Source organism: Pseudophryne corroboree, chromosome 10 (genome assembly GCF_028390025.1).
Source record: "Pseudophryne corroboree isolate aPseCor3 chromosome 10, aPseCor3.hap2, whole genome shotgun sequence".
NCBI lineage: Eukaryota > Metazoa > Chordata > Amphibia > Anura > Myobatrachidae > Pseudophryne > Pseudophryne corroboree.
In genome coordinates this window covers 305,049,669-305,076,668 of record NC_086453.1, presented here as the reverse complement: position 1 = coordinate 305,076,668, position 27,000 = coordinate 305,049,669, and the positions used below count along the sequence as shown (strand labels likewise).

The following is a 27,000-nucleotide window of genomic DNA, read 5'->3' as shown; positions in this document are numbered from 1 at the left end:
TGGGAAGGTGCGTGGCCACAGAATACTACCAATTCACATTACACCACATAGTAGTATCCTTTTACACATTACACCACACAGTAGTACCCTTTATACACGTTATGCCACACAGTAGAGCCCCTTATACACTTTACGCCACACAGTATAGCTCCTTATACACATTACACTATAGTTGAGCCCCTTGTACACATTACACCATGGTAGAGCCGCTATGGAAATGGCTGTGTTTAACTATTTACTGTTTAATTCAAATAAATGAAAAACTCTATATATGCCCCGACTGACCTGACCTAATATCCTCTCAATTCCTAAAGGAAAATAAAGCCCCAAATGTGACCCCCCCATTGACCTGATAACCCCCCCATTCTCTGAATTAAAATAATACCCCAAAAGTGATGCCCCCAGATCAGATAACCTCTCAATGCCTCAATGAAAATAATGGGATCCCCCCAACAGATCTGAACCCCCAAACTCTCAATGAAAATTATGCACCAAACCCCCCTACCCCCGATTTGATAATCCCCCAATGCCTCACTTAAAATAATACCATAGATCTGCTATCCCAGACCAGATAAACCCACTATGCTTCAATAAAAATAATATCCCAGGATTGCCTGAGGGGCAGAGAGAACTGTGTCGCAGTAGCCTGAGAGGCAGAGAGAGGTGCTGCAGCTTCTAATGCAGAGAGGTGCTGCAGCTGCTGAGGCAGAAAGAGGTGCTGCTGCTGCCGGGGCAGAAAGAGGTGATGCCGCAGCAGCTCAGGCCGAGAGAGGTGCTGCAGCATCAATGTAGAGAGAAGTTCTGCAGCAGCTGGGGCAGAGAGAGGTGCTACAGCAGCCAGGGCAGAGAGAGGTTCTTCAGAAGCCGGGGCAGAAAGAGGTGCTGCAGCAGCTAGGGCAGACATAGAGCTGCTGCAGCATCCGAAGTAGAGAAGTGCTGCAGCTTCCAGGATAGAGAGAGGTGCTGCAGCAGCGGAGGCAGAGAGTGGTTCTGCAGGACAGAAGTAACCCCGCTGCACAGCTACAAGCAGACAGTGAGATGTATAAAGAGGGTGGCCAAATCTCCGGCATGTGCCGGCTGTCGCCTCTGGCCTACCCTGTGCTCTTCCTAGTGTCTGACTCCGAGTCAGTGTGCGCCGCTTCTTTTTGTCCTGCTCTGCGGATGCCAGTACAGTGGCCCACGGGAAGTTGGGTGGAGGGTGGCAGCGTGCACTCTAAATTTTTAAGCGCCATGAGCACGAGCTCCACCGGAGCCACCCTTGTTACACCCCTTCCTGTAGGAAGCCGCTCCCTGCCTGACAGCCCTAGTCGGCTTCTATGGGCTGCAGCCAATGCAGTCCATAGAAGCCAGGGTTTTGCACATGCGCAGTACTGCTACAACTACTGCACATGCATCGGTCCCAGCACCTGTCAGCCACATTATGCAGGTGCTGAGACCCGGCCAGCGTCGGGAGCAGGTGGCGGATACAAGGCATCAGGGACTAGATTTTGATAACCCATTAGCACATTAAGAGCTGGATTGATGGATGCAACACTGGCTGTTGGGAAACATTAAAGATTTAATAAATCACCTCTACAGTCTGTCTGTGTGTCATTCAAGTTCACAGATGCAACTGAACTTCAAAAAGAGATCATAGAGTACTGTGAGGAACACAAAAGCATTGCACCAAAACACTTGACACAAAGTAGATTCAGTTCCTTGTGGAACATAGGCGCAGCTGGCAGAATTTGTTTGCCCATCAATGATCCATCAACCATGTGTCTAGACTTCGCAAGTAAGAAACCATAGGGATCTATGATTACTTTGTACAGTTCTGTTTGAGCTGCATTGTGTTCAGTTCAACGCAAGATAAACAAACTGTACTGTAACACAGCACTAGTGAAGGTTGTAGTGTGGGCTGAATGAACCTTTTAAATGAGATGTTCGCAAACGCCGGTTTTAAGGATTCCCCTGCTTGAGCACAGGTGACCTAATTAGTGCTTCAGTTTGATTTAACCATCTAGACTCGAGCATGGATAATGGCGGAGTTTGAAAAACTTGAAACGAAACAGTGATTGAATCATTTTTGAATATACTTTTTAATGAAAGAAAACTTTTCTGCAAATCAGTATATAAATGCAATGGAATATTATACTATAGTTACATTTCATTTAAGCATAATTATGAATTAAACACAGTTTTGACAAGCATCCTCTATCCACTTAACGGACGACTTTTCCATTCAAAACCCCATTTTTACTTTTTTCATTTATTTAATATAGTTTAAAAAGTATTTTTTTTAAATACTTAAATATTATATTATGCACATCTGCAGAATGGATCTCCTCATCAAAAACGGGTATGGGTCATTGGGTAGACACAACTAAGGTTGACAGTCATTAGGTAGACCATGGAAGATCGACATGCATTAAGTCGACAGGGACAATAGGTCGACATGGTCATTAGGTCGACATGCACAATGTCAACAGATCAAAATGTCGACATGTTGTTTTTTTAAAAACTTTTTTGGGCGTTGTTTTCTTCGTAAAGTGACGGGGAACCCCAATGAGTGCACCGTGTCCCCTCGCTCGGCACAGGTTACCGTTCCAATCGTAGTCCACGTGGATCGTAAAGTATGAAAAATCCAAATAATGAAAAAAAAAATTGAAAAATTCATGTCGACCTTTTGACCTGTCAACCTAGTACCTGTCGACCTATTGTCCATGTCGACCTAATGCATGCCGACCTTTATTTGTAGACCTAATGACTGTCGACCTAAGATGTGTCGACCTAACGACCGTATCCCATCAAAAACTGGGGTACACAGTGGGTCGTCGCGGTCACATGTGACCTGACCATGGCCCTCATTCCGAGTTGATCGCTAGCTGCTTTTGGTCGCAGCTCGGCGATTAGTTGAAAAAGCGGCATTTCTGCACATGCGTACGGGCTGCAGTATGCACGCGCGAAGTACTTTCACACAAAACTATGCAGTTTTACACAAGGTCGAGCGACGCTTTTCTGTCGCTGTGTTGATCGGTGAGTGATTGATAGGAAGTGGGTGTTTCTGGGTGGAAACTGGCCGTTTTCAGGGAGTGTGCGAAAAACGCAGGTGTGACAGGTAAAAACGCAGGCGTGGCTGGGGAAACGGGGGAGTGGCTGGCCGAACGCAGGGCGTGTTTGTGACGTCAAAGCAGGAACTAAACTGACTGAGGTGATCGCAAGGTAGGAGTAGGTTTTGAGCTGCTCAGAAACTGCATGAAAAGATTTTTGAGCAGTTCTGCTAACCTTTAGTTCGCACTTCTGCTAAACTAAGATACACTCCCAGAGGGCGGCGGCCTAGCGTGTGCACTGCTGCTAAAAGCAGCTAGCGAGCGATCAACTCGGAATGAGGGCCCATGCCAGTTAAGTATTATTTGTAGCTATAGATGTATAAATTACTCTGACATTTTCACCCCTGACAAGTCCACGAGATATTCTTCGTTTCCATATTATTTTATAGGAACTGTTTGTTAGTAACAAGTTTTCTTGTTTGTAGCTCTAGAAGTTCTTAAAGTTTAACACCTTTAGCTCTGTTGCTGGATTCTTATTCAGTGATAAACACACATTGCAGCTCTCCAGCAGGTGGTATATTCAAACAGTATTACCAATGTTAGGTTAAGGTCTGTGTTTCATCAGAGTTTACTGTAGCATAGAATTTGCTAGCAGAATGCAGAATAACTCAGTAATTGCTCATTTGCATACATTTTAATATAACAGGGTGATATCATCAGATTTAAGAGGACGATGCTTTTGTAGAAAAGAACAACATTTCATCTAAAGGCAATGGTTTACAAAGGTAAGCAAAAAAAAATTGCTGGCTTGCAAAGGAGAAGAATAATTATGTTATATTAATTTCACACAGCATTTATTTAATTTTTATTATTTTTTTCTCCAGCAGAAAATTTATATCCTTAGCTGGCATCATGTTTATATAAGAATAATTATTCCAAGGTACGGTAAAAGGAAAATATCAAGTTTAAAAATGTTTTTATTTTTTTTTAATAGGCTGAATAGGCGGTATAGATACACTATTTCTAAAGGGGGTATCCTATTACCCTCGATGCCGTTCCGGCGGGTGAAAATGGCCGGATATTGCGATTAATGACTGATGGTCATTATTGCGGTATCCTATTACACCCTATTCATCGGCCAAAAATGGCCGTTATGTGTTATCGCAGCTCCTGCAGCCTGCTTATCACAGATTATGCTTTGGGTGCCAGCATTGGGGGGAGGAGTCCGCCGCATTGGGGCTAATAGGATACTGCTCCTCCCAAGTCATATGTTCCTCAGATAAAAAACTAAGGTGTGTATTCAATAGCTGTCGGACACTGCCGTCTTGTCAGAAAGACGGCAGCTTCCGACAGATTTTGGTCAGAAGGGGTTCCGACCTATTCAAAAAGTGCAGTTTTTTTCCAACAAGTTGGGAATTCCCGACTTGGCGGAAAACACGTGGATCGGCGGAATAGCCGCCGATCCACGTGCTTCTGTCGGAACCGGAGCCAAATCCGACAGGTTTTGTCCCCCTTTCCGACAATCTCAATCCAACTTTAAAAAAAATCAGGTTGAGGTGAGGAGATTGGGAGCGCCGGGCTACGGGGAGTGGGGCGGCGGGCTATGGGGAGCGGGGATGAGAGGTACCTTGACGGCCGTCCCCTGGCCAGGCACCTTTCTCTGCAGCACGGCACTGGGTGTCCGTGATATGCGGTTCAAGCAGCTCCCTGTGTTCTCACACACGTGGAGCTGCTGACAGCCGTATCGACACCGGCCAAATCCGACTGTCGAATTAGGGTCAAATCTGACAGTTCGGATTTGGCCACTCTATTGAATAGGGGTTGTCGGATCCATTCCGACAAATGCATGTCGGAATGGATCCGACTCTTATTGAATATACCCCTAAGTGTTTGATTGTGGCTGATATCTGATATCAAGCCACAATCCAGGACAACGCCAAGATTCTGTACATTATCAGTGTTTTGTAATTCTGAATCCCCAAGTGTAAATTCAGTTGGTTTACTATGTTGCAGTATTGTCCTTCGATGTTGCAAACCTATCATAAGGACCTCTTCTATCAGGATCCAGTCGCAGCCAATTGGCACTCATCCACTCCTAGAGCTCAGCTTGACAGCCATTTAGGGTTGTTATTGGGTTGTCCGTTCCAAAGGACAGGTACAGTTGTGTATCATCTGTATAGCAGTGGTAGATCAGTGGTAGCATGTATACTGCAAAAATCTTGGGAGAGATCATAGAACCTTGTGGTACACCACATGGCTGTGGCACTGGTGAAGACAAGACTCTCTGTGACCAGCCGTTGAGAAATGATTTGAACCAGCTAAGAACTATGCCATCCAGTCCACAGAAAATTTTCAGTCAATTAGAATCCCATGGTCCACGTTATCAAATGCTGCAGAAAAATCCAGAAAGATTAAGAATGAACAGACAATGGATAATGGATTTATTTTTTATTGGGCAGTACACAGACCACTTATAAAATGAGTATATACAGGGCTGTTTCTAGCCAATTTGGCTCCCAGTGGGGGAAATGTACTAAGCCTGAAAAGTGATAAATATCACTGTGATAAAGCACCAGCCAATCGGCTCCTAACTGCCATATTACAGGCTGTGTTTGAAAAATGACAATTAGGAACCGATTGGCTGGTACTTTATCACTGTGATATTTATCACTTTTCAGGTTTAGTACATCTGGCCCAGTGTGAGATTTAAAAATGCGCCCCCCCCATTGACTTAAAAAAGTGCCCCCACCCCCATAGATGCAAGAAAAATAAATTTGTGCCACAGGGTGAGGGGGTGTGGCCTTACCTTAAAATACAACATTACACCCCAGTTTTTGACCCTGCACCAACAGACCTCGGCCACCACAGGGGAAAAAAATAAATTCCACCATATTAAGACCCACACAATAATGCTCCTCTGCACCATATTATGCCACACACCGCAATGCCCGTGATACATTATGCCTTAACAGTAAATGCTTCTTATTATTTTTAAATTCCCTGCTCATTGCCAAGGGTTTCACACACTGTGTGTCATGCTCGTTGCCAGGGGTTTCATGCTCTATGATTCATGCACGTTGCCAGGGGTTTCATGCTCTGGGATGGGTATCATGATCATTGCCAGGGGTAATGCTCATTGTCAGGGCTCAGGGGTGTGTAATGTTAGTTGCCAGGGGTGTGTAATGCAGCAGTGGTAGTTATGCTGGGGGCACTCTGCAGTCCTGGTGCAGCAGTGGTACTTATACTGGGTGCACTGGGCAGTCCTGGTACAGCACTGGTACCCATACTGGGTGCACTGGGCTGTCCTTGTGCAGCACTGGTACTTATACTGGGGGCACTGGGCAGTCCTGGTGCAGCACTGGTACTTGTACTGGATGAACTGGGCAGTCCTGATGCAGCAGGGGTAGTTATACTGGGGGCACTGGGCAGTCCTGATGCAGCAGTGGTAGTTATACTGGGTGCACTGGGCATCCTGGTGCAGCAGTGATACTTATACTGGGTGTGCCTGCCCGCCAGTCCGCCAGCAGCTCGTCTGCTCCCTTTCATTAGCACTCCGCTCGGGGTGGTAGAGTTTCATGAAATGACGCGTTGCTTCGTGATGTCACAACGCAAACGTGTCATTCCACGAAACTCCAACCCCCAAGTAGAGTGCTAATGACAGAGAGGATGGGGAGCACCCAGAGACCCAGAGCATTGGCGCCTGTGCAAGAAATGGCACTGAGTGTATGTGTATATATATATATATATATATATATATATATATATATACAGTATACATTTTTATGTCTTTTTCAATCAGTTCTTAAATGTTTCTAAATATTTTAATGTGCCTTGACTGACCTAATTTCTGCCACAGTGATAACATTTGTTTTACAGCAGCGCAGAGCCATTTATTGGCGTTACAGTATATTATCTTGCTTTATATCAGCAAATGTCACCAAACCCACATCAGTCTGCTTCTGCTTATTATAGTGATGGTCAGGGATGGACTGGGATCTCTTTTCGGCCCTGGCATCCGTGTGCACGCGCGTGATGCAAAAGGAGTGCGCGGACACTGCAAAGGGTGGCGTGCCTCCAGTCGAGCACAGACTCGCAGTGCGCCCCCATATTGCTTAGCAATGGGGCACTACGGGTGGCGGCATCGGGGGGAAAACCAGAGAGCCAGAAGCTGCGCGTGGCCTTCCCTACTCTCTGTTGACAGGACTGGCCCGCCAGCACATCGGCACTTCTGGCATTCGCCAGAAGTGCCAGATAAGCAGTCGGGCCCTGGTAATGGTATGATCACACTATTGGATACTACCCATATAGGTACAGTGCTAATCCAGAAAATGGATATTAGTGGTTAGACAAGCTTTATACTTTACATCTTGGTACGGGACCACTTTATTGATACAATGCTGCACTAGGAGGTACCTCTCTTTAATACAGCAGTAATTGGCCGAGGTGCCCAGCCAGAAAGAAGTATGGTACTCACCAGGTGCTAGGGTGTTCGGTGCACCCCAGCAAACTATAAATTTGCGCCCTACTAAACAAAGGGACAGCGCGCATTGAAAAAAAGGGATGTGGTCTCACAAGGAAGGGGCGTGGTCACACAATAGTAACCCCATTTAAAACCTAGTAGTGGCGCTGCTAACACATAATACCCCAGTTGTAGCACAGCTTACACATTACGACCACAGTAGTAGTGCCACTTACACATAATGACCCTAGTAGTAGTGCAGCTTACAAGGAATGCCCCCAGTAACAGCGCAGCTTACACGTAACACCACAGTAGGAGTGCGACTTACACATAACAGACCAGTAGTAGCACTGCTTACACGTAAAGAACCCAGTAGTAGTGCCGCTTACACATAATGACCCTAGTAGTAGTGCTGCTTACACATAACAAACCCAGTATTAGCACAGCTTACACATAACACCCCAGTATTAGCACAGCTTACACATAATGCCCCCAGTAGTAGTGCAGCTTACAAGGAATGCCCCCAGTAACAGCGCAGCTTACACGTAACACCACAGTAGGAGTGCGACTTACACATAACAGACCAGTAGTAGCACTGCTTACACGTAAAGAACCCAGTAGTAGTGCCGCTTACACATAAAGCCCCAGTAGTAGCATAGCTTACACGTAATGACCCAGTATTAGCGCCGCTTGCACATAATGCCCCAGTAGTAGCGCAGCTTACACATAACGCCCCCAGTAGTAGTGCAGCCTAAACGTAACGCCCTAGTAGTAGCGCAGCTTACACATAACGCCCCAGTATTAGAACAGCTTACACATAATGCCCACAGAAGTGCAGTTTATTCACAGTCCTCCCCTCCCCCACAGATATGCACATACATAAATACACACACATACAAACACACACACACACACACACACACACACACACACTTTCTCGCATGTCCTCCTCTGTGGCACTGCACTGTGCACTCTGCTGGTCCCATGTAGCACCACCCCTACACCCATGTAGCTCCACCCCCTTTTTGGCCATTCAGTCACTGCCACTGTCACAGGAAGGGGAGAGGAGGCTTTAAGCTGCCGGCGCCGCTGCCTGTCATACAGTGACAGGCACAGCAGCTGGCAGCAGTAGGGATGCAGAGCAGGGAGAGCGCCTCTCCAGCCTGGTGCCTACCTGCTCTGCATCCCTTTGCCGAGCGGGTAGCGCCGGGCCTGGTACTCACACAGTAGGCTGGTGGCACTCATGGACAAAATATACTGTACTCTCAATAGTTCATGACATTTTGGTTTTATTTAAATAAAGCCAAGACAGACACTCTCTCTCTCTCTCTCTCTCTCTCTATATATATATATATATATATATAGCAAACTGGTAACCGGCACTCTCACTTCGTCGTCGTCATCTCGCCGCGGTGCACATTAGCATGATGCATACATTCCTCCAAAATACGGCACTCAGCGGACTCATTCAGTAAATTAAATTCAACAAGCAGTTGTAGCAACGTTTCGGCTTTATTTAGCCGTCTTCAAGCAACATCATGATGTTGCTTGAAGACGGCTAAATAAAGCCGAAACGTTGCTACAACTGCTTGTTGAATTTCATTTACTGAATGAGTCCGCTGAGTGCCGTATTTTGGAGGAATATATATATATATATACATATATAGATATATATATATATAGATAAATCCCTATAAGATGCACAAATACAGTTTACAGACAGTGAGCAAGGCACATGAAAGACCATATGCAGCAACTGTGCCCGATGATGCAGTAAATATGAAGCTGTGGATGGGTAATCTATGGGTTTGCAGTTTGGAAATAGCTATTGACAATTTACTTAGTTACTTAAAAAAAAATTATTTCTAACAACGTTATACAAATAACTGTACCATGCACATAACACGAGTACAGCTAGCATTGTTTTTATTTGCAGCTACTGTAAGTACTAAGGCAATGAATCAGCATGTGATAGCACGATAAGTCATTTTTCAATAGCTGTCAGTGTGAGGCAAAGGAAATGACACAATCAACAGTATATCGACTGCTGGTAAATGACCTGAAATCAGCTAATGCACAGCGATTCCCCAGCGGTATTTAATATGCTCAGTGCCATCATATTATCATATTATTGTAACACAATGCACAGAAACACACTGTAACACTGGAGCAAAATAATTGTAATGCTTTGTCCAGGTTAATTCTAATACATTTGTAATAAGAATAAGAAAGCAGTACCCTGCTGTTGGGCAGGTGGGAGGGAATCAATTTGTCGGCTGTCGGGATCCCGGCGGTCAGGATCCTGATGCTGGAATCTCGACAGGCAGGTAGCGTACTAGGTGTATTAGCATCCAGTGGACATAAAGGACATTTTAAGTATTTCTACCTTCGAACAATTGGGACAATATCAGAATTGCATGGTGTATGAATTAAAGTGGACAAACTCTAAATGTTTGTCTAATGGGCTTATAAAAATATGGGGGGTCATTCCGAGTTGTTCGCTCGTTGCCGATTTTTGCAACGGAGTGATTAAGGCTAGCGTGCGCATGTGCTAAGTATTTTAGCACAAAACTTAGTAGATTTACTCACGTCCGAATGAAGAATTTTCATCGTTGAAGTGATCTGAGTGTGATTGACAGGATGTGGGTGTTTCTGGGCGGAAACTGACCGTTTTCTGGGAGTGTGCGGAAAAACGCAGGCGTGCCAGGATAAAACACGGGAGTGTCTGGAGAAACGGGGGAGTGGCTGTCCGAACGCTGGGCGTGTGTGTGACGTCAAACCAGGAACGAAACGGCCTGAGCTGATCGCAATCTGTGAGTAGGTCTGGAGCTACTCAGAAACTGCTAAGAATTTTCTTTTCTCAATTCAGCGAATCTTTCGTTCGCTATTCTGCTAAGCTAAGATACACTCCCAGAGGCGGCGGCCTAGCGTGTGCAATGCTGCTAAAAGCAGCTAGCGAGCGAACAACTCGGAATGACCACCATGATTACATTACAGGGTCGCAACTATTGATTGGCAAAGATGGCACTTGCCACGTGGCTCAGCTACGCTCAAATTTTAAAACCTGTGGGGCCAGGGGTGGTTTAAGAGAGGAGAGGTCCCGTGCACAGGCTCCATGCAAGCCCATCCTCTCTGACAGCGCAGTAAACTCTAGCTACTGTGCAGGTCTCTGGGAATATGACGCATGTGCTAAGCTCCCAGAGACATCTCAACTGCACATGTGCAGATCTCCAGGAAAATGGCTGCAGCACCATTTTCCCATTGATTTCTGTCTGCAGCGCCAGCTTACGGGGAACTATGGAGAGGTAAGTAGAACTATGTGGGTGCAGGGTATGCAGTGTGGCCCAATATGTGGGGGTTTACCTTTTGACCCAAGTTCCTGGCTCTAAGCCATGTCACGGAGCCTCCATGACGTTGTGCACCGAAATGCAGCGCACGTGACATCATGACGTCATGATGTCACAACGCACTTGAGCAAGTCTTTGTTAAAGGCACCAAGACCCCTAGAAAAACTACTGTACAGTTATTAAAAATGTGCACTATTTTTATATAAATTGAATTCTGTTCTCCAAAACATTTCTCTTTGCTATAACTGGGCAGTTGCAATTCTTCATTATTTAGTAATATCTTTCTCAGGGGAATAATATCCTTAGCCAACATCACATTTATCTACATATTTCTAAATTGAACTTCCTGTCATTTTCTTTTACTAGTTGTTATTTAAGATTTTACTTGGTCATACATGTATTCCCTGGTTCTTTAGATGGGTAGTCTACCTTTATGTGACTTTAAATTATTGGTTACTCATATCTTCCTGAAATTTTTACAAATATTACATTACTCAATCTTTCAGAATTTTTTCTAGGCTTTGACCAAAATCTACTTTTGCACCCTTTATTGACTTCAGCTGCATCCCATTCTTACCGACTTCTGTACAGATTCCTCTGAGAGAATCCTCACAGGGGCGGGAGTATATGTCATCATGGCCCCACCCACCTTTTTTTCAAATCTGTGATTCATGGTATTTTACAGTGGGAGTGGGCTATAATTATGCATTTCAATGGTAATTGTATCAGCCAACCTCAGGGCCACCCACTTCAGTCGGCAAGAGTGTGGCAGCCGGAGACTGGCCTAAATATTGGGCATTGTCCCGAAATACCCAGACAGAATTTCTGCATTATACAGTATATACAGGATATAGTTAATATGCTGGCTGTCATGTGACAGCCAGCATATGAGTGTTAGCAAACAGACAGTATACCGACAGTCAGAATCCAAAAAGATCCCGATGGTATGTACCTGGGTTAGGGTTAAGGTTAGGCACTATCATTAGGAATAGGCTTGGGGGATGGGGGGGTGGTAGTTAGGGTTAGGTTGTGGGAGGAGCAGGAAGGGTTGGGCTGCAGGAGGGGTGGATTAGGGTAAGGAATAAAATACTCATCGGGATCCGCTGCCATTCTCACCGTCAGGATGGTGAGTGCTCTGATATCGATGCCAACCCATATATACAAAGTGATTAAAAAAAAACACTGACTCTATGATATAAAGATCATACTGAGAAGCACAGAGCAAAGACAGCAAGATTAAGTCAATCATTATTAAAAGTTACAAATAATATGTTTATTTTGTCTCCCTGTTCCTACAGCTACAGGAGTGAGTTGATGATATACCTGTAGGTTGCATTCCTTTTTGAAGAATAAGAGTTAATATTGTGTTTCTGAATATCTCACGTCTAGACTGTAAATAAGAGGAGCGAGAGACGGCAAATGGATTCTGTAGCTTTGAAAAATAATATATAACATGCCTCAGCATGACTAGCAGATGAAAGACAATGGAAAGAGGCAGAAAAAGCTTATAACCAAAATATCATAATATGACAATCCGTATATAAGTGGTTTTTTTATGCTGCTGTGTCCTTTCTCTTAGGCATCATTTAGATATAGATCATTGCTTGTAATAATGTCATTATTGCTGTTTAATCTTCTCTACTAGTACATAAAGTTATTAAATTGAATATTGTTCTCCCATTGTTGTGCTAATTAGCTGCCTGAAGCTGCTATATTACAGGCATTTTAATTACATTTTCACTTCATAGTAGGCGTTGGGGATCATTTGCAATACGATAAAAGTACAAAGGCGAGCAAAATAATATGTTACGCGCATGTGTCGGCTTATGCAGATGGTGCCTATGTGCACAAAGAATATTATTATCCATTATATAGTGCCAGCATATTCTGCAGCCCTGTACAGTAAGAGAATGTATTTTATTCTTACATATCAGTCCCAGCTACAGGCATGTATACACTAGGATCAGTAGTAAACATGAGCCAGTTGGTCTTTCAATATATTTTTGGTCTGTGCAAAGAACCAAAACACCTGAGGAAGACTGACATGAACGCAGAGTGAAGATAAAGATTCCATACAGATGGCATGTTGTTACATTGCATCCCTCCAGCCCTTTGTACATTAATGTAGACCAGAGCCGTAACTAGACTTTTTGGTGCCCTGTGCCAGAGAGAGAATTGGCACCGCACCCCTTTTTTTTCAATAGGGACATAAGGCGCATGCCTCATGGGCAAGGGGCATGACATGACTGATCCCAGAGAAAGCCCACACTATGGAGAGCTTGTTGTTATTCAGTTACAATACCCTTTATTAAATAACACATTTTAATATATTGCCATAGCCAGGATTCAAACCTATAACCTGTTGAATTCTAATCAAACACCCTACTCATTGAGGTATTGGATCCTGCATAAAACCTATTAGAACTATATGAAGCTACTGGTACTTTGAAAAATAATAATCAACATTGCAATTGAGCAGATCTATGTAGTGTGCACCCACACATCCAATCTCTTGCAGCCACACACTGCATAGATTTGCTCAGCCACAATGTTGAACATTTTTTCACATAGTACAAGGTAAGCTTCAAATAGTTAGAATTCATAGCTCAATGAATACATTTTCTGACTGCAATGTCACAGGCAATGGGTTCGAATCCCGGGTAGTAGCTGCCATAGGTGCAGGGAGTGCAGCTGCTATAGGGCTCAGAGCTGAGAGGGGCCCACCTTCCCTGTCACAGTTACATATGTTATATACAGAGTGTAGCTACCATAGGTGCAGGGACTGCAGCTGCTATGGGGCCCAGAGCTGAAAGTGACCACCTTACCTGTCACAGTTACATATGTTATATACAAGGGTGTAGCTACCATAGGTGCAGGGAGTGCAGCTGCTATGGGGCCCAGAGCTGAGCGTGACCACCTTCCCTGTCACAGTTACATATGTTATATACAAGGTTGTAGCTACCATAGGTGTAGGGAGTGCAGCTGCTATGGGGCCCAGAGCTGAGAGGGGCCCACCTTCCCTGTCAAAGTTACGTGTTGTATACAGTTTTCACCATTGGGTGGCACGTACTGTAGGTGCCCTTACAAACTTTTGCCTACAATATATTTGGTTTATGCTCCTGGACCTGCTCTTTGTAATGTGGTATAAAATGACAGGAGAGCGTTATAATGTTACATAATATGAACTGGGGACACTATATCCTAATGTAAATTGGGGTACTGTGTTATATAATGTGTACTGGCAGCCCTGCATTGTGAATTAGGGCACTACTATGGTTCATAAAATGAACTAGGACAATACTATGGGGTATAACATTGACTCTGGCACTGCTATATTTTCAGAAAGTGATTTAGGGCACTACTATGGGGCATAACATTAACAACTACTGTGGAGAGTTGTCTCTCTAGAAGAATTGGGCCAGGGGCCCCTTCAAAATGTTACTATGGGGCCCACAAAGTTCTGGCTACACCCCTGAGTGATTGTGTATTTATCAGGTGTGAAAGGGGGGGTGTTCAGCAAAAGTGGGTAGCCAGGGGGCATGATTGCTCCACTGTGGCCCCACCCCTGGTATACAGTGTTGTGAATTGTATCACTGGCCTCCTGTAGCCAGTGACATGCAGTCAGGTGAGGCAGGTGAGGCAGAGCTTATCCTGTCATACTCCAGTATACTCCACGACCCGCAATTCCCAGCAAGTCCCGTCCCCTGAAGAAGCAAGCAGCATCTCCTCTTTGGCTTCTCCCAGAGAGGGAGAGGAGACTTTAAATGTAGGCAAGTATGAGCTGGAAACTAAGGGAGACATTTACTAAGCAGTGATAAGAGCAGAGAAGTGAACCAGTGGAGAAGTTGCCCAAGCAACCAATCAGCAGCTCTGTATAATTCTACAGTATGCAAATTATAGATGTTACTTCAGTGCTGATTGGTTGCCATGGGCAACTTCTCCACTGGCTCACTTCTCCGCTGTTATCACTGCTTAGTAAATGTCCCCCTAAGTGAGGAAGGCAGGGATTCTATTTTATTTAGCTATTTTGTATGATGAATTTAACTAGCTAATAAGCACTCTATTGTATTCAAGTTGCATTACCTGATTGTCTGGAATGTCCCTATTTTTTGTTAGAAACCGTTATCTTTCACTTACAGTACAGATGGAGCCAGCGTTATCTTTGCTGGCTGAGGCACAGGTGTGCAGTCCCGCCGTGACTAGGCGATCCATCTACCTAGTCACGCCGGGAGTGCACGAACCGCTTCCCATTCAGAACGTCTCTGTCCGGGCACGCGGACGGAGACGCTCTCCATTAAAGTGAATGTGAAGCGTCTCCGTCCGGCAGGGCCGGTGCAAGGTTTCTCGGCACCCTAGGCAAATTGTCAGCTGCCCCCCCCCCACATATATGTGTGTGCATGTAATGTCATATTATATATATATATATATATATATATATATATATACACACACACATGGTCGAAGTGGAAATTTGGAAGTGGGGGTATGCAAAAGTCAAGGATGTAAATATGCACGTGCCTTCGGCGCGCACGCTCCAGAAAAGGGGGCGTGGTCACCCAAAAGGGGGCGTATCCCGTGTAGTAGAACCCCTTATACTATCTAGTACTGGTGCCCCTTTCACATTATAGCACACGGTACGAGCTGAAATTCACATTGTAGCACACTGAATGAGCCGAAATTCACATTGTAGCACACTGAATAAGACAAAATTCACATTGTAGCACACTGAATGAGCCGAAATTCACCTTGTAGCACACTGAATGAGCCGAAATTCACATTGTAGCACACCGAATGAGCTGAAATTCACCTTGTAGCACACCGAATGAGCCGAAATTCACCTTGTAGCACACTGAATGAGCCGAAATTCACATTGTAACACACTGAATGAGCCGAAATTCACATTGTAGCACACTGAATGAGCCGAAATTCACCTTGTAGCACACTGAATGAGCCGAAATTCACATTGTAGCACACTGAATGAGCCGAAATTCACATTGTAGCACACTGAATGAGCTGACATTCACATTATAGCACACTGAATGAGCTGACATTCACATTGTAGCACACTGAATGAGACAAAACTCACATTATAGCACACTGAATGAGCCGAAATTCACATTGTAACACACTGAATGAGCCGAAATTCACATTGTAGCACACTGAATGAGCCAAAATTCACATTGTAGCACACTGAATGAGCCTGAATGAGCCAAAATTCACATTGTAGCACACTGAATGAGCCGAAATTCACATTGTAGCACATTGAATGAGACAAAACTCACATTGTAGCACACTGAATGAGCCAAAATTCACATTGTAGCACACTGAATGAGACAAAATTCACATTGTAGCACACTGAATGAGCCAAAATTCACATTGTAGCACACTGAATGAGCCGACATTCACATTGTAGAACACTGAATGAGCCAAAATTCACATTGTAGCACACTGAATGAGCCAAAATTCACATTGTAGCACACTGAATGAGCCGACATTCACATTGTAGAACACTGAATGAGCCAAAATTCACATTGTAGCACACTGAATGAGCCAAAATTCACATTGTAGCACACTGATTGAGCCGACATTCACATTATAGCACACTGAATGAGACAAAATTCACATTGTAGCACACTGAATGAGCCGACATTCACATTGTAGAACACTGAATGAGCCAAAATTCACATTATAGCACAATGAATAAGCCGAAATTCACATTATAGCACACTGAATGAGCCGAAATTCACCTTGTAGCACACTGAATGAGCCGAAATTCACATTATAGCACACAGAATGAGCCGAAATTCACATTGTAGCACACTGAATGAGACAAAATTCACATTGTAGCACACTGAATGAGCCGAAATTCACCTTGTAGCACACTGAATGAGCCGAAATTCACATTGTAACACACTGAATGAGCCGAAATTCACATTGTAGCACACTGAATGAGACAAAATTCACATTGTAGCACACTGAATGAGCCGAAATTCACCTTGTAGCACACTGAATGAGCCGAAATTCACATTGTAACACACTGAATGAGCCAAAATTCACATTGTAGCACACTGAATGAGACAAAATTCACATTGTAGCACACTGAATGAGCTGAAATTCACCTTGTAGCACACCGAATGAGCTGAAATTCACATTGTAACACACTGAATGAGCCGAAATTCACATTGTAGCACACTGAATGGGCCGAAATTCACCTTGTAGCACACTGAATGAGCCGAAATTCACATTGTAGCACACTGAATGAGCCGAAATTCACACTGTAGCACACTGAATGAGCCGAAATTCACATTGTAGCAGACTGAATGAGACAAAATTCACATTATAGCACACTGAATGAGCCGAAATTCACATTGTAGCACACTGAATGAGCCGAAATTCACATTGTAGCACACTGAATGAGCCGAAATTCACATTGTAACACACTGAAAGAGCCGAAATTCACATTGTAGCACACTGAATGAGCCAAAATTCACATTGTAGCACACTGAATGAGCCTGAATGAGCCAAAATTCACATTGTAGCACACTGAATGAGCCGAAATTCACATTGTAGCACATTGAATGAGACAAAACTCACATTGTAGCACACTGAATGAGCCAAAATTCACATTGTAGCACACTGAATGAGACAAAATTCACATTGTAGCACACTGAATGAGCCAAAATTCACATTGTAGCACACTGAATGAGCCGACATTCACATTGTAGAACACTGAATGAGCCAAAATTCACATTGTAGCACACTGAATGAGCCGACATTCACATTGTAGAACACTGAATGAGCCAAAATTCACATTGTAGCACGCTGAATGAGCCAAAATTCACATTGTAGCACACTGAATGAGCCGAAATTCACCTTGTAGCACACCGAATGAGCTGAAATTCACATTGTAACACACTGAATGAGCCGAAATTCACATTGTAGCACACTGAATGAGCCGAAATTCACCTTGTAGCACACTGAATGAGCCGAAATTCACATTGTAGCACACTGAATGAGCCGAAATTCACATTGTAGCACACTGAATGAGCCGAAATTCACATTGTAGCAGACTGAATGAGACAAAATTCACATTATAGCACACTGAATGAGCCGAAATTCACATTGTAGCACACTGAATGAGCCGAAATTCACATTGTAGCACACTGAATGAGCCGAAATTCACATTGTAACCCACTGAATGAGCCGAAATTCACATTGTAGCACACTGAATGAGCCAAAATTCACATTGTAGCACACTGAATGAGCCTGAATGAGCCAAAATTCACATTGTAGCACACTGAATGAGCCGAAATTCACATTGTAGCACATTGAATGAGACAAAACTCACATTGTAGCACACTGAATGAGCCAAAATTCACATTGTAGCACACTGAATGAGACAAAATTCACATTGTAACACACTGAATGAGCCAAAATTCACATTGTAGCACACTGAATGAGCCGACATTCACATTGTAGAACACTGAATGAGCCAAAATTCACATTGTAGCACACTGAATGAGCCAAAATTCACATTGTAGCACACTGATTGAGCCGACATTCACATTATAGCACACTGAATGAGACAAAATTCACATTGTAGCACACTGAATGAGCCGACATTCACATTGTAGAACACTGAATGAGCCAAAATTCACATTATAGCACAATGAATGAGCCGAAATTCACATTATAGCACACTGAATGAGCCGAAATTCACCTTGTAGCACACTGAATGAGCCGAAATTCACATTACAGCACACAGAATGAGCCGAAATTCACATTACAGCACACAGAATGAGCGAAATTCACATTGTAGCACACTGAATGAGACAAAATTCACATTGTAGCACACTGAATGAGCCGAAATTCACCTTGTAGCACACTGAATGAGCCGAAATTCACATTGTAGCACACTGAATGAGCCAAAATTCACATTGTAGCACACTGAATGAGACAAAATTCACATTGTAGCACACTGAATGAGCCGAAATTCACCTTGTAGCACACTGAATGAGCCGAAATTCACATTGTAGCACACTGAATGAGACGAAATTCACATTGTAGCACACTGAATGAGCCGAAATTCACATTGTAACACATTGAATGAGCCGAAAATTCACATTGTAGCACACTGAACGAGCTAAAATTCACATTGTAGCACACTGAATGAGCCAAAATATCACATTGTAGCACACTGAATGAGACAAAATTCACATTGTAGCACACTGAATGAGCCGAAATTCACATTGAATGAGACAAAATTCACATTGTAGCACACTGAATGAACCAAAATTCACATTGTAGCACACTGAATGAGCCGACATTCACATTGTAGAACACTGAATGAGTCAAAATTCACATTGTAGCACACTGAATGAGCCAAAATTCACATTGTAGCACACTGAATGAGCCGACATTCACATTGTAGAACACTGAATGAGCCAAAATTCACATTGTAGCACACTGAATGAGCCGACATTCACATTATAGCACACTGAATGAGACAAAATTCACATTGTAGCACACTGAATGAGCCGACATTCACATTGTAGAACACTGAATGAGCCAAAATTCACATTGTAGAACACTGAATGAGCCAAAATTCACATTGTAGCACACTGACTGAGCCGAAATTCACATTGTAGCACACTGAATGAGCCAAAATTCACAATGTAGCACACTGAATGAGCCGAATTTCACATTGTAGCACACTGAATGAGCCGAAATTCACATTGTAGCACATGGTACGAGCACATGGTACGAGCCAAAATTCACATTGTAGCACACTGAATGAGCCAAAACTCACATTGTAGCACACTGAATGAGCCAAAATTCACATTGTAGCACACTGAATGAGACAAAATTCACATTGTAGCACACTGAATGAGCCAAAATTCACATTGTAGCACACTGAATGAGCCGACATTCACATTGTAGAACACTGAATAAGCCGAAATTCACATTGTAGCACACTGAATGAGACAAAATTCACATTGTAGCACACTGACTGAGCCGAAACTCACATTGTAGCACACTGAATGAGCCGAAATTCACATTGTAGCACACTGAATGAGACAAAATTCACATTATAGCACACTGAATGAGCTGATATTCACATTGTAGCACACTGAATGAGCCGAAATTCACATTGTAGCACACTGAATGAGCCGAAATTCACATTGTAACACACTGAATGAGCCGAAATTCACATTGTAGCACACTGAATGAGCCAAAATTCACATTGTAGCACACTGAATGAGCCTGAATGAGCCAAAATTCACATTGTAGCACACTGAATGAGCCGAAATTCACATTGTAGCACATTGAATGAGACAAAACTTAGATTGTAGCACACTGAATGAGCCAAAATTCACATTGTAGCACACTGAATGAGACAAAATTCACATTGTAACACACTGAATGAGCCAAAATTCACATTGTAGCACACTGAATGAGCCGACATTCACATTGTAGAACACTGAATGAGCCAAAATTCACATTGTAGCACGCTGAATGAGCCAAAATTCACATTGTAGCACACTGAATGAGCCGACATTCACATTGTAGAACACTGAATGAGCCAAAATTCACATTGTAGCACACTGAATGAGCTAAAATTCACATTGTAGCACACTGATTGAGCCGACATTCACATTATAGCACACTGAATGAGACAAAATTCACATTGTAGCACACTGAATGAGCCGACATTCACATTGTAGAACACTGAATGAGCCAAAATTCACATTATAGCACAATGAATGAGCCGAAATTCACATTATAGCACACTGAATGAGCCGAAATTCACCTTGTAGCACACTGAATGAGCCGAAATTCACATTACAGCACACAGAATGAGCCGAAATTCACATTACAGCACACAGAATGAGCCGAAATTCACATTGTAGCACACTGAATGAGACAAAATTCACATTGTAGCACACTGAATGAGCCGAAATTCACCTTGTAGCACACTGAATGAGCCGAAATTCACATTGTAGCACACTGAATGAGCCGAAATTCACATTGTAGCACACTGAATGAGCCAAAATTCACATTGTAGCACACTGAATGAGACAAAATTCACATTGTAGCACACTGAATGAGCCGAAATTCACCTTGTAGCACACTGAATGAGCCGAAATTCACATTGTAGCACACTGAATGAGACGAAATTCACATTGTAGCACACTAAATGAGCCGAAATTCACATTGTAACACATTGAATGAGCCGAAAATTCACATTGTAGCACACTGAATGAGCTAAAATTCACATTGTAGCACACTGAATGAGCCAAAATTCACATTGTAGCACACTGAATGAGACAAAATTCACATTGTAGCACACTGAATGAGCCGAAATTCCCATTGTAGCACATTGAATGAGACAAAACTCACATTGTAGCACACTGAGCCAAAATTCACATTGTAGCACACTGAATGAGACAAAATTCACATTGTAGCACACTGAATGAACCAAAATTCACATTGTAGCACACTGAATGAGCCGACATTCACATTGTAGAACACTGAATGAGTCAAAATTCACATTGTAGCACACTGAATGAGCCAACATTCACATTGTAGCACACTGAATGAGCCGACATTCACATTGTAGAACACTGAATGAGCCAAAATTCACATTGTAGCACACTGAATGAGCCAAAATTCACATTGTAGCACACTGAATGAGCCGACATTCACATTATAGCACACTGAATGAGACAAAATTCACATTGTAGCACACTGAATGAGCCGACATTCACATTGTAGAACACTGAATGAGCCAAAATTCACATTGTAGAACACTGAATGAGCCAAAATTCACATTGTAGCACACTGACTGAGCCGAAATTCACATTGTAGCACACTGAATGAGCCAAAATTCACAATGTAGCACACTGAATGAGCCGAATTTCACATTGTAGCACACTGAATGAGCCGAAATTCACATTGTAGCACATGGTACGAGCACATGGTACGAGCCAAAATTCACATTGCAGCACACTGAATGAGCCAAAACTCACATTGTAGCACACTGAATGAGCCAAAATTCACATTGTAGCACACTGAATGAGACAAAATTCACATTGTAGCACACTGAATGAGCCAAAATTCACATTGTAGCATACTGAATGAGCCGACATTCACATTGTAGAACACTGAATAAGCCGAAATTCACATTGTAGCACACTGAATGAGACAAAATTCACATTGTAGCACACTGACTGAGCCGAAATTCACATTGTAGCACACTGAATGAGCCGAAATTCACATTGTAGCACACTGAATGAGACAAAATTCACATTGTAGCACACTGAATGAGCCGACATTCACATTGTAGAACACTGAATGAGCCAAAATTCACATTGTAGAACACTGAATGAGACAAAATTCACATTGTAGCACACTGAATGAGCCGACATTCACATTGTAGCACACTGAATGAGCCGAAATTCACATTGTAGCACACTGAATGAGCTGAAATTCACATTGTAGCACACTGAATGAGACACAATTCACATTGTAGCACACTGAATGAGCCAAAATTCACATTGTAGCACATTGAATGAGCCAAAATTCACATTGTAGCACACTGACTGAGCCGAAATTCACATTGTAGCACATAGTACGAGCACATGGTACGAGCCAAAATTCACATTGTAGCACATTGAATGAGCCAAAATTCACATTGTAGCACACTGAATGAGCCGAAATTCACATTGTAGGACACTGAATGAGCCGAAATTCACATTGTAGGACACTGAATGAGCTGAAATTGTGAAAGCAGGGACAGCCAGAGTGACGACAGGGAGAGAGAGAGCGACGACAGGGAGAGAGAGAGTGACGACAGGGAGAGAGAGACAGTGACGACAGGGAGAGAGAGAGTGACGACAGGGAGAGAGAGACAGTGACGACAGGGAGAGAGAGACAGTGACGACAGGGAGAGTGACGACAGGGAGAGTGACGACAGGGAGACAGTGACGACAGGGAGAGTGACAACAGGGAGAGAGAGTGACGACAGGGACGACACGGAGAGTGACGACACGGAGAGTGACGACAGGGAGAGTGACGACAGTGACGACAGGGAGAGAGACGACAGTTACAGTGTGTGTGTTTGTAGGCAAAATACACAGACTATACATACACTCCACACACAAACATACATAACACAAACACAACACACACATACTGTACATTTAAACAAACATATACATTGTACTACACATATATGTACCTGGGTTGGAGAGGAGAGACACTGCCAGCCACAGAACAGCCACTGGAATGATGAGGACACACCACAGCATTGCACAGTAGCTCCCAGTATCTGCAGGTCACTATGCCGGCAATAGATCCCTCATCCCCGCAGCGGCAGCTGCGATCGCGGCTTTCTAAAATAAGGAATGCAGTCCATCAGGGGGAATTTCTGGGTGCCCATAACACCCCCCTTGCGTGTGCTACGGGGTATGGTGCATGGGGGGGGGGGGCAGTGAGAGAGTCGCGGCAGGGTGAGGGGGGGGGTAATATGGTTACTCTGATGAGTAACACATTGGAGCCTGCACTCGTAGCAGGGGGGGGCAGCAGGTAAACTGCCGTAATATGTCACTGGGGGGCTGGCTGGAAGCTGGAATTTCGTATATGGGCGCCGGAACTGAACCTGCACTCGCGGCAACAGGGGTAGGGGGACAGCCGTCCGCAACCACGGGGGGGTGGGGGGGGAGACACTCGCGGGAGCATAACCTCTGAGCCTGTGGAGGGGAGGGGGGGTGGCTAGAAGTAATATGCTGCACCCCCCAGTCCGCAATTCGCCATGGGAACGGGGGGGGGGGTTGGGGGGAGACGAGACACATGCCAGAGCCGGCAATTGGTGGGAGGGGGAGGGATGGGTGCAGGCATCATGCTCGAGATCGGAGGGGCAGGGGTGCAGGGATCAGTTTGAGAATGTTGTAATGGAGCGGGGGCCAGGTCTGGATTATGCAAGGCAAGGTGCTATCACTGGAGGGGGGGGGGGGGGCAGCAACTGAGCAGCTACAACATTCCTGCTCCTCATCTCTTACGGAAGAGCAGGAGAGAATAAAGAAAGCATGTTCTAATCATCTTATAGTGCCGCCCTCCAGTGGCCGGCGCTCATAGGCAGCTGCCTAAAGCTGCCTAATGGTAGCGCCGGTCCTGCCGTCCGGGCGCGCACTGCCGTCCAGACGGAGATGCTCACAGTGACAAGGTGCGCCCAGGTGGGCGTGCCTAGTCACACAGGGAGCCAAGATAACGGAGGCTCCACCTGTATATAGGAGAAGGAGAGGAGTCAACCAATAGCACAGAGTAGAGATACAGTATCAGGCCAATAACAATGCAATACAATTTCTACGGCCGTACGTGATGTCTGCCGAATGCGGACGTTTTTTTAAAGAGGACAATCACTCTAGGCAAAACCATGCCTTGTAAGTAAATGCCCCTTTATAAAAACGTCCTAGTTCGGCCGGCATCACGTACGGCCCCCGAACTATATTCCGCCCATAGTGTTAAAATGACACACCAGCATGGATAATATTGTTAATTTCTTATAAAATAAGTTCAGCCTTTATCAATGCACTAATTAAGTTCAATTATTTATGTTTCTTCACCCGTATAATGTATAATTACTTGCTGTAACAGTTTTGAATCAATAGTGCGAAATAGTTACAATATAATGAGTTTTACAAGGATATGTTTCCTAATTATATATAATAATGAAAACAATAGCGATACTTTTTAAAAGGAAATGTTTTTATCATTACCTTAATATGATTTAATTGTCTTTCTGCAGATCAGGCCCTCCGATAGGAAGCCATGCTTGGATTTTGATAGCCATTTTTCAACTAGCTATGGATTTCATTATTTGTGAATCAGGTTCACCAAGTACTGCTTACAAATATCTACAAAGACCATCACTAGAGCATAGGGTACATCACATGGCATTATGGAACCCAAAGGGGAGGCAGAAGGTAAGAAGTTGGAAACATTTTTGGAGTCCGTTTACAAATTTTGGACAACAGCGTGGTTTTCAGGCAGAGTCGCAACATTTAAATTTATATCTTAAAGACCGTGTGGACCACAGTTTTTCTAGAAATATGCCATTACAGTACTCTACAAGTGCAAAAACAGTTCACTCCACACGGGGAGTAAGAGACACACTTAAAATTACCCATTTGAAAAGGGGTAAAAGACAGCTCCAAAGAAGAAGTTGGAATAATATAAGACAATTTTTGGACAGTGAAAGTCAGCCAACCACAGTCTCTGAATTTATTTTATGGGGTCCAACGGGGGATGATGAAATTCTAGAGTCCACCACATTCCCTGGGATTTATAAAACCACGAAAACCTCTACTACGCAAGGCAGGACGACGTTAGTGGGAACTACTGCATCCACCATAACTTCCACCACAACACAGTCTAAAGACTTGACACAAAACCCAGGTGTTCATAGAGGTAAAAAAACACCTGGTAGGATAAGCACAACAGAACCTTATCCAGGAAATGGAAAAGCTGCAAGACCACCGAGGATACCCAATGAAACCTCAGGTATGTAATTTGTTAGATAGTTGACTTTATAGTATACAGTATAGTTAATTTACACCAATCTGAATCCTCCACTGCTAATAGTGTTTTAGGGGTCCATGGGGGTAATTCCAAGTTGATCGCAGCAGGAAAATTTTTAGCAGTTGGGCAAAACCATGTGCACTGCAGGGGGGGCAGATATAACATGTGCAGAGAGAGTTAGATTTGGGTGGATTATATTGTTTCTGTGCAGGGTAAATACTGGCTGCTTTATTTTTACACTGCAAATTAGATTGCAGATTGAACTCACCACACCCAAATCTAATTCACTCTGCACATGTTATATCTGCCTCCCCCTGCAGTGCACATGGTTTTGCCCAACTGCTAAAAATTTTCCTGCTGCGATCAACTTGGAATTACCCCCCATGTACTAAGCCTTGGATGAAGATAAAGTGGACGTAGATAAAGTACCAAACAATCAGCTCCTAAGTGTCAATTTTCAAACACAGTCTGTAACATGTCAGTAAGGAGCTGATTGGTTGGTACTTTATCTCCTTCCACTTTATCTCCATCCAAGGCTTATTAAATAGACCCCATAGAGATATGATAGAAATTGCTGGACATTGACTAGCACACAGCCTGTAAATACTTGAAGGGTCAGGTACTATACAGGTGGAACAAGAGTTATGGCATGCTATGGTGCTGATGCAAAGTTGAACACAAATCATCTGTAATAACTCCCTCTTTGCATATATAGAAGTTAAAGCTTGTATTCACCTGTATGCAGATTTCTACATATCTTTGCAGTGTAGTCAACCAATACCCATGCACTTGGTTTGATAGCCATCAACGTGATCATGGTGCACTTCCTCCAGACTATATATGGTGCAGAAGATGTCTAAAAACAGTTGGATTTAAACTGCCATCCAGCTCTGCATAGGCCGCAATTTTGTCATGAACTGCAAATATGTGACAGCGCCCTATTAAAGCCCAGGCACTCCCGTTCAGTACCAAGTGGAGATGCTATATAGATGTGTCTTCGTAATCGCTCTTACAGTAGTGTACTCGGCACTTAGGGTTAGTATTTTTGTTGCAAAACAATTAGTATGAAGCTACAGATTAAGCACCATGATGCATCATATCGGCCCTCAGACTTTTTTCTTTTCTTTTTTTCTAAACCATATGCATATTTATAATGGGTGCAAGATATACAGTGCCCAGTGGACCAGGTCCACTGGACTAAATATAAACTTACCTTTTGCTGGCAAGCGCGTCCCTACTCCTATGCAATGCAATGCAATCCTCTCAGTGACCTTTTCAGGAGATGTCAGAGCCTTTGCTCTCTTGTACATATGTGCCATCTTCCCAAATATCACTGAGAAAATAACCATTCTCAGCCATTCAGAATTTTGACCAATACATTTGTTGGAGAGCAATTATAAATCCCATTGTGACCTTAATCAGGTCTCTTTATCACCCACTGTCAACCAATCCGCCTACAGGGACATACAGATGGGTCCTCATACATAAGCCAAACAGACCCTCTTGCCATGCCAGTTCGTGAGAGAATCTTCTAGCATCAGGTGTCTTTTTTGCTTCTTTTTTTCCTGAAAATTCATTTTACTCA

At 43.6% G+C, this 27,000-nt stretch overlaps 1 protein-coding gene across 4 annotated transcripts in view; it reads left to right on the top strand.

Moving 5' to 3' along the window:
• Window positions 1–27,000, top strand: part of AJAP1 (adherens junctions associated protein 1) — a 403,432-nt gene that overhangs the window by 170,264 nt on the left and 206,168 nt on the right. For all 4 annotated transcript variants that reach the window (XM_063943453.1, XM_063943450.1, XM_063943451.1 and 1 more), the window contains exon 2: window positions 24,643–25,397. In XM_063943453.1, the coding sequence (XP_063799523.1) occupies window positions 24,643–25,397 (755 nt within the window). The remainder of the gene's footprint in view (window positions 1–24,642; window positions 25,398–27,000) is intronic.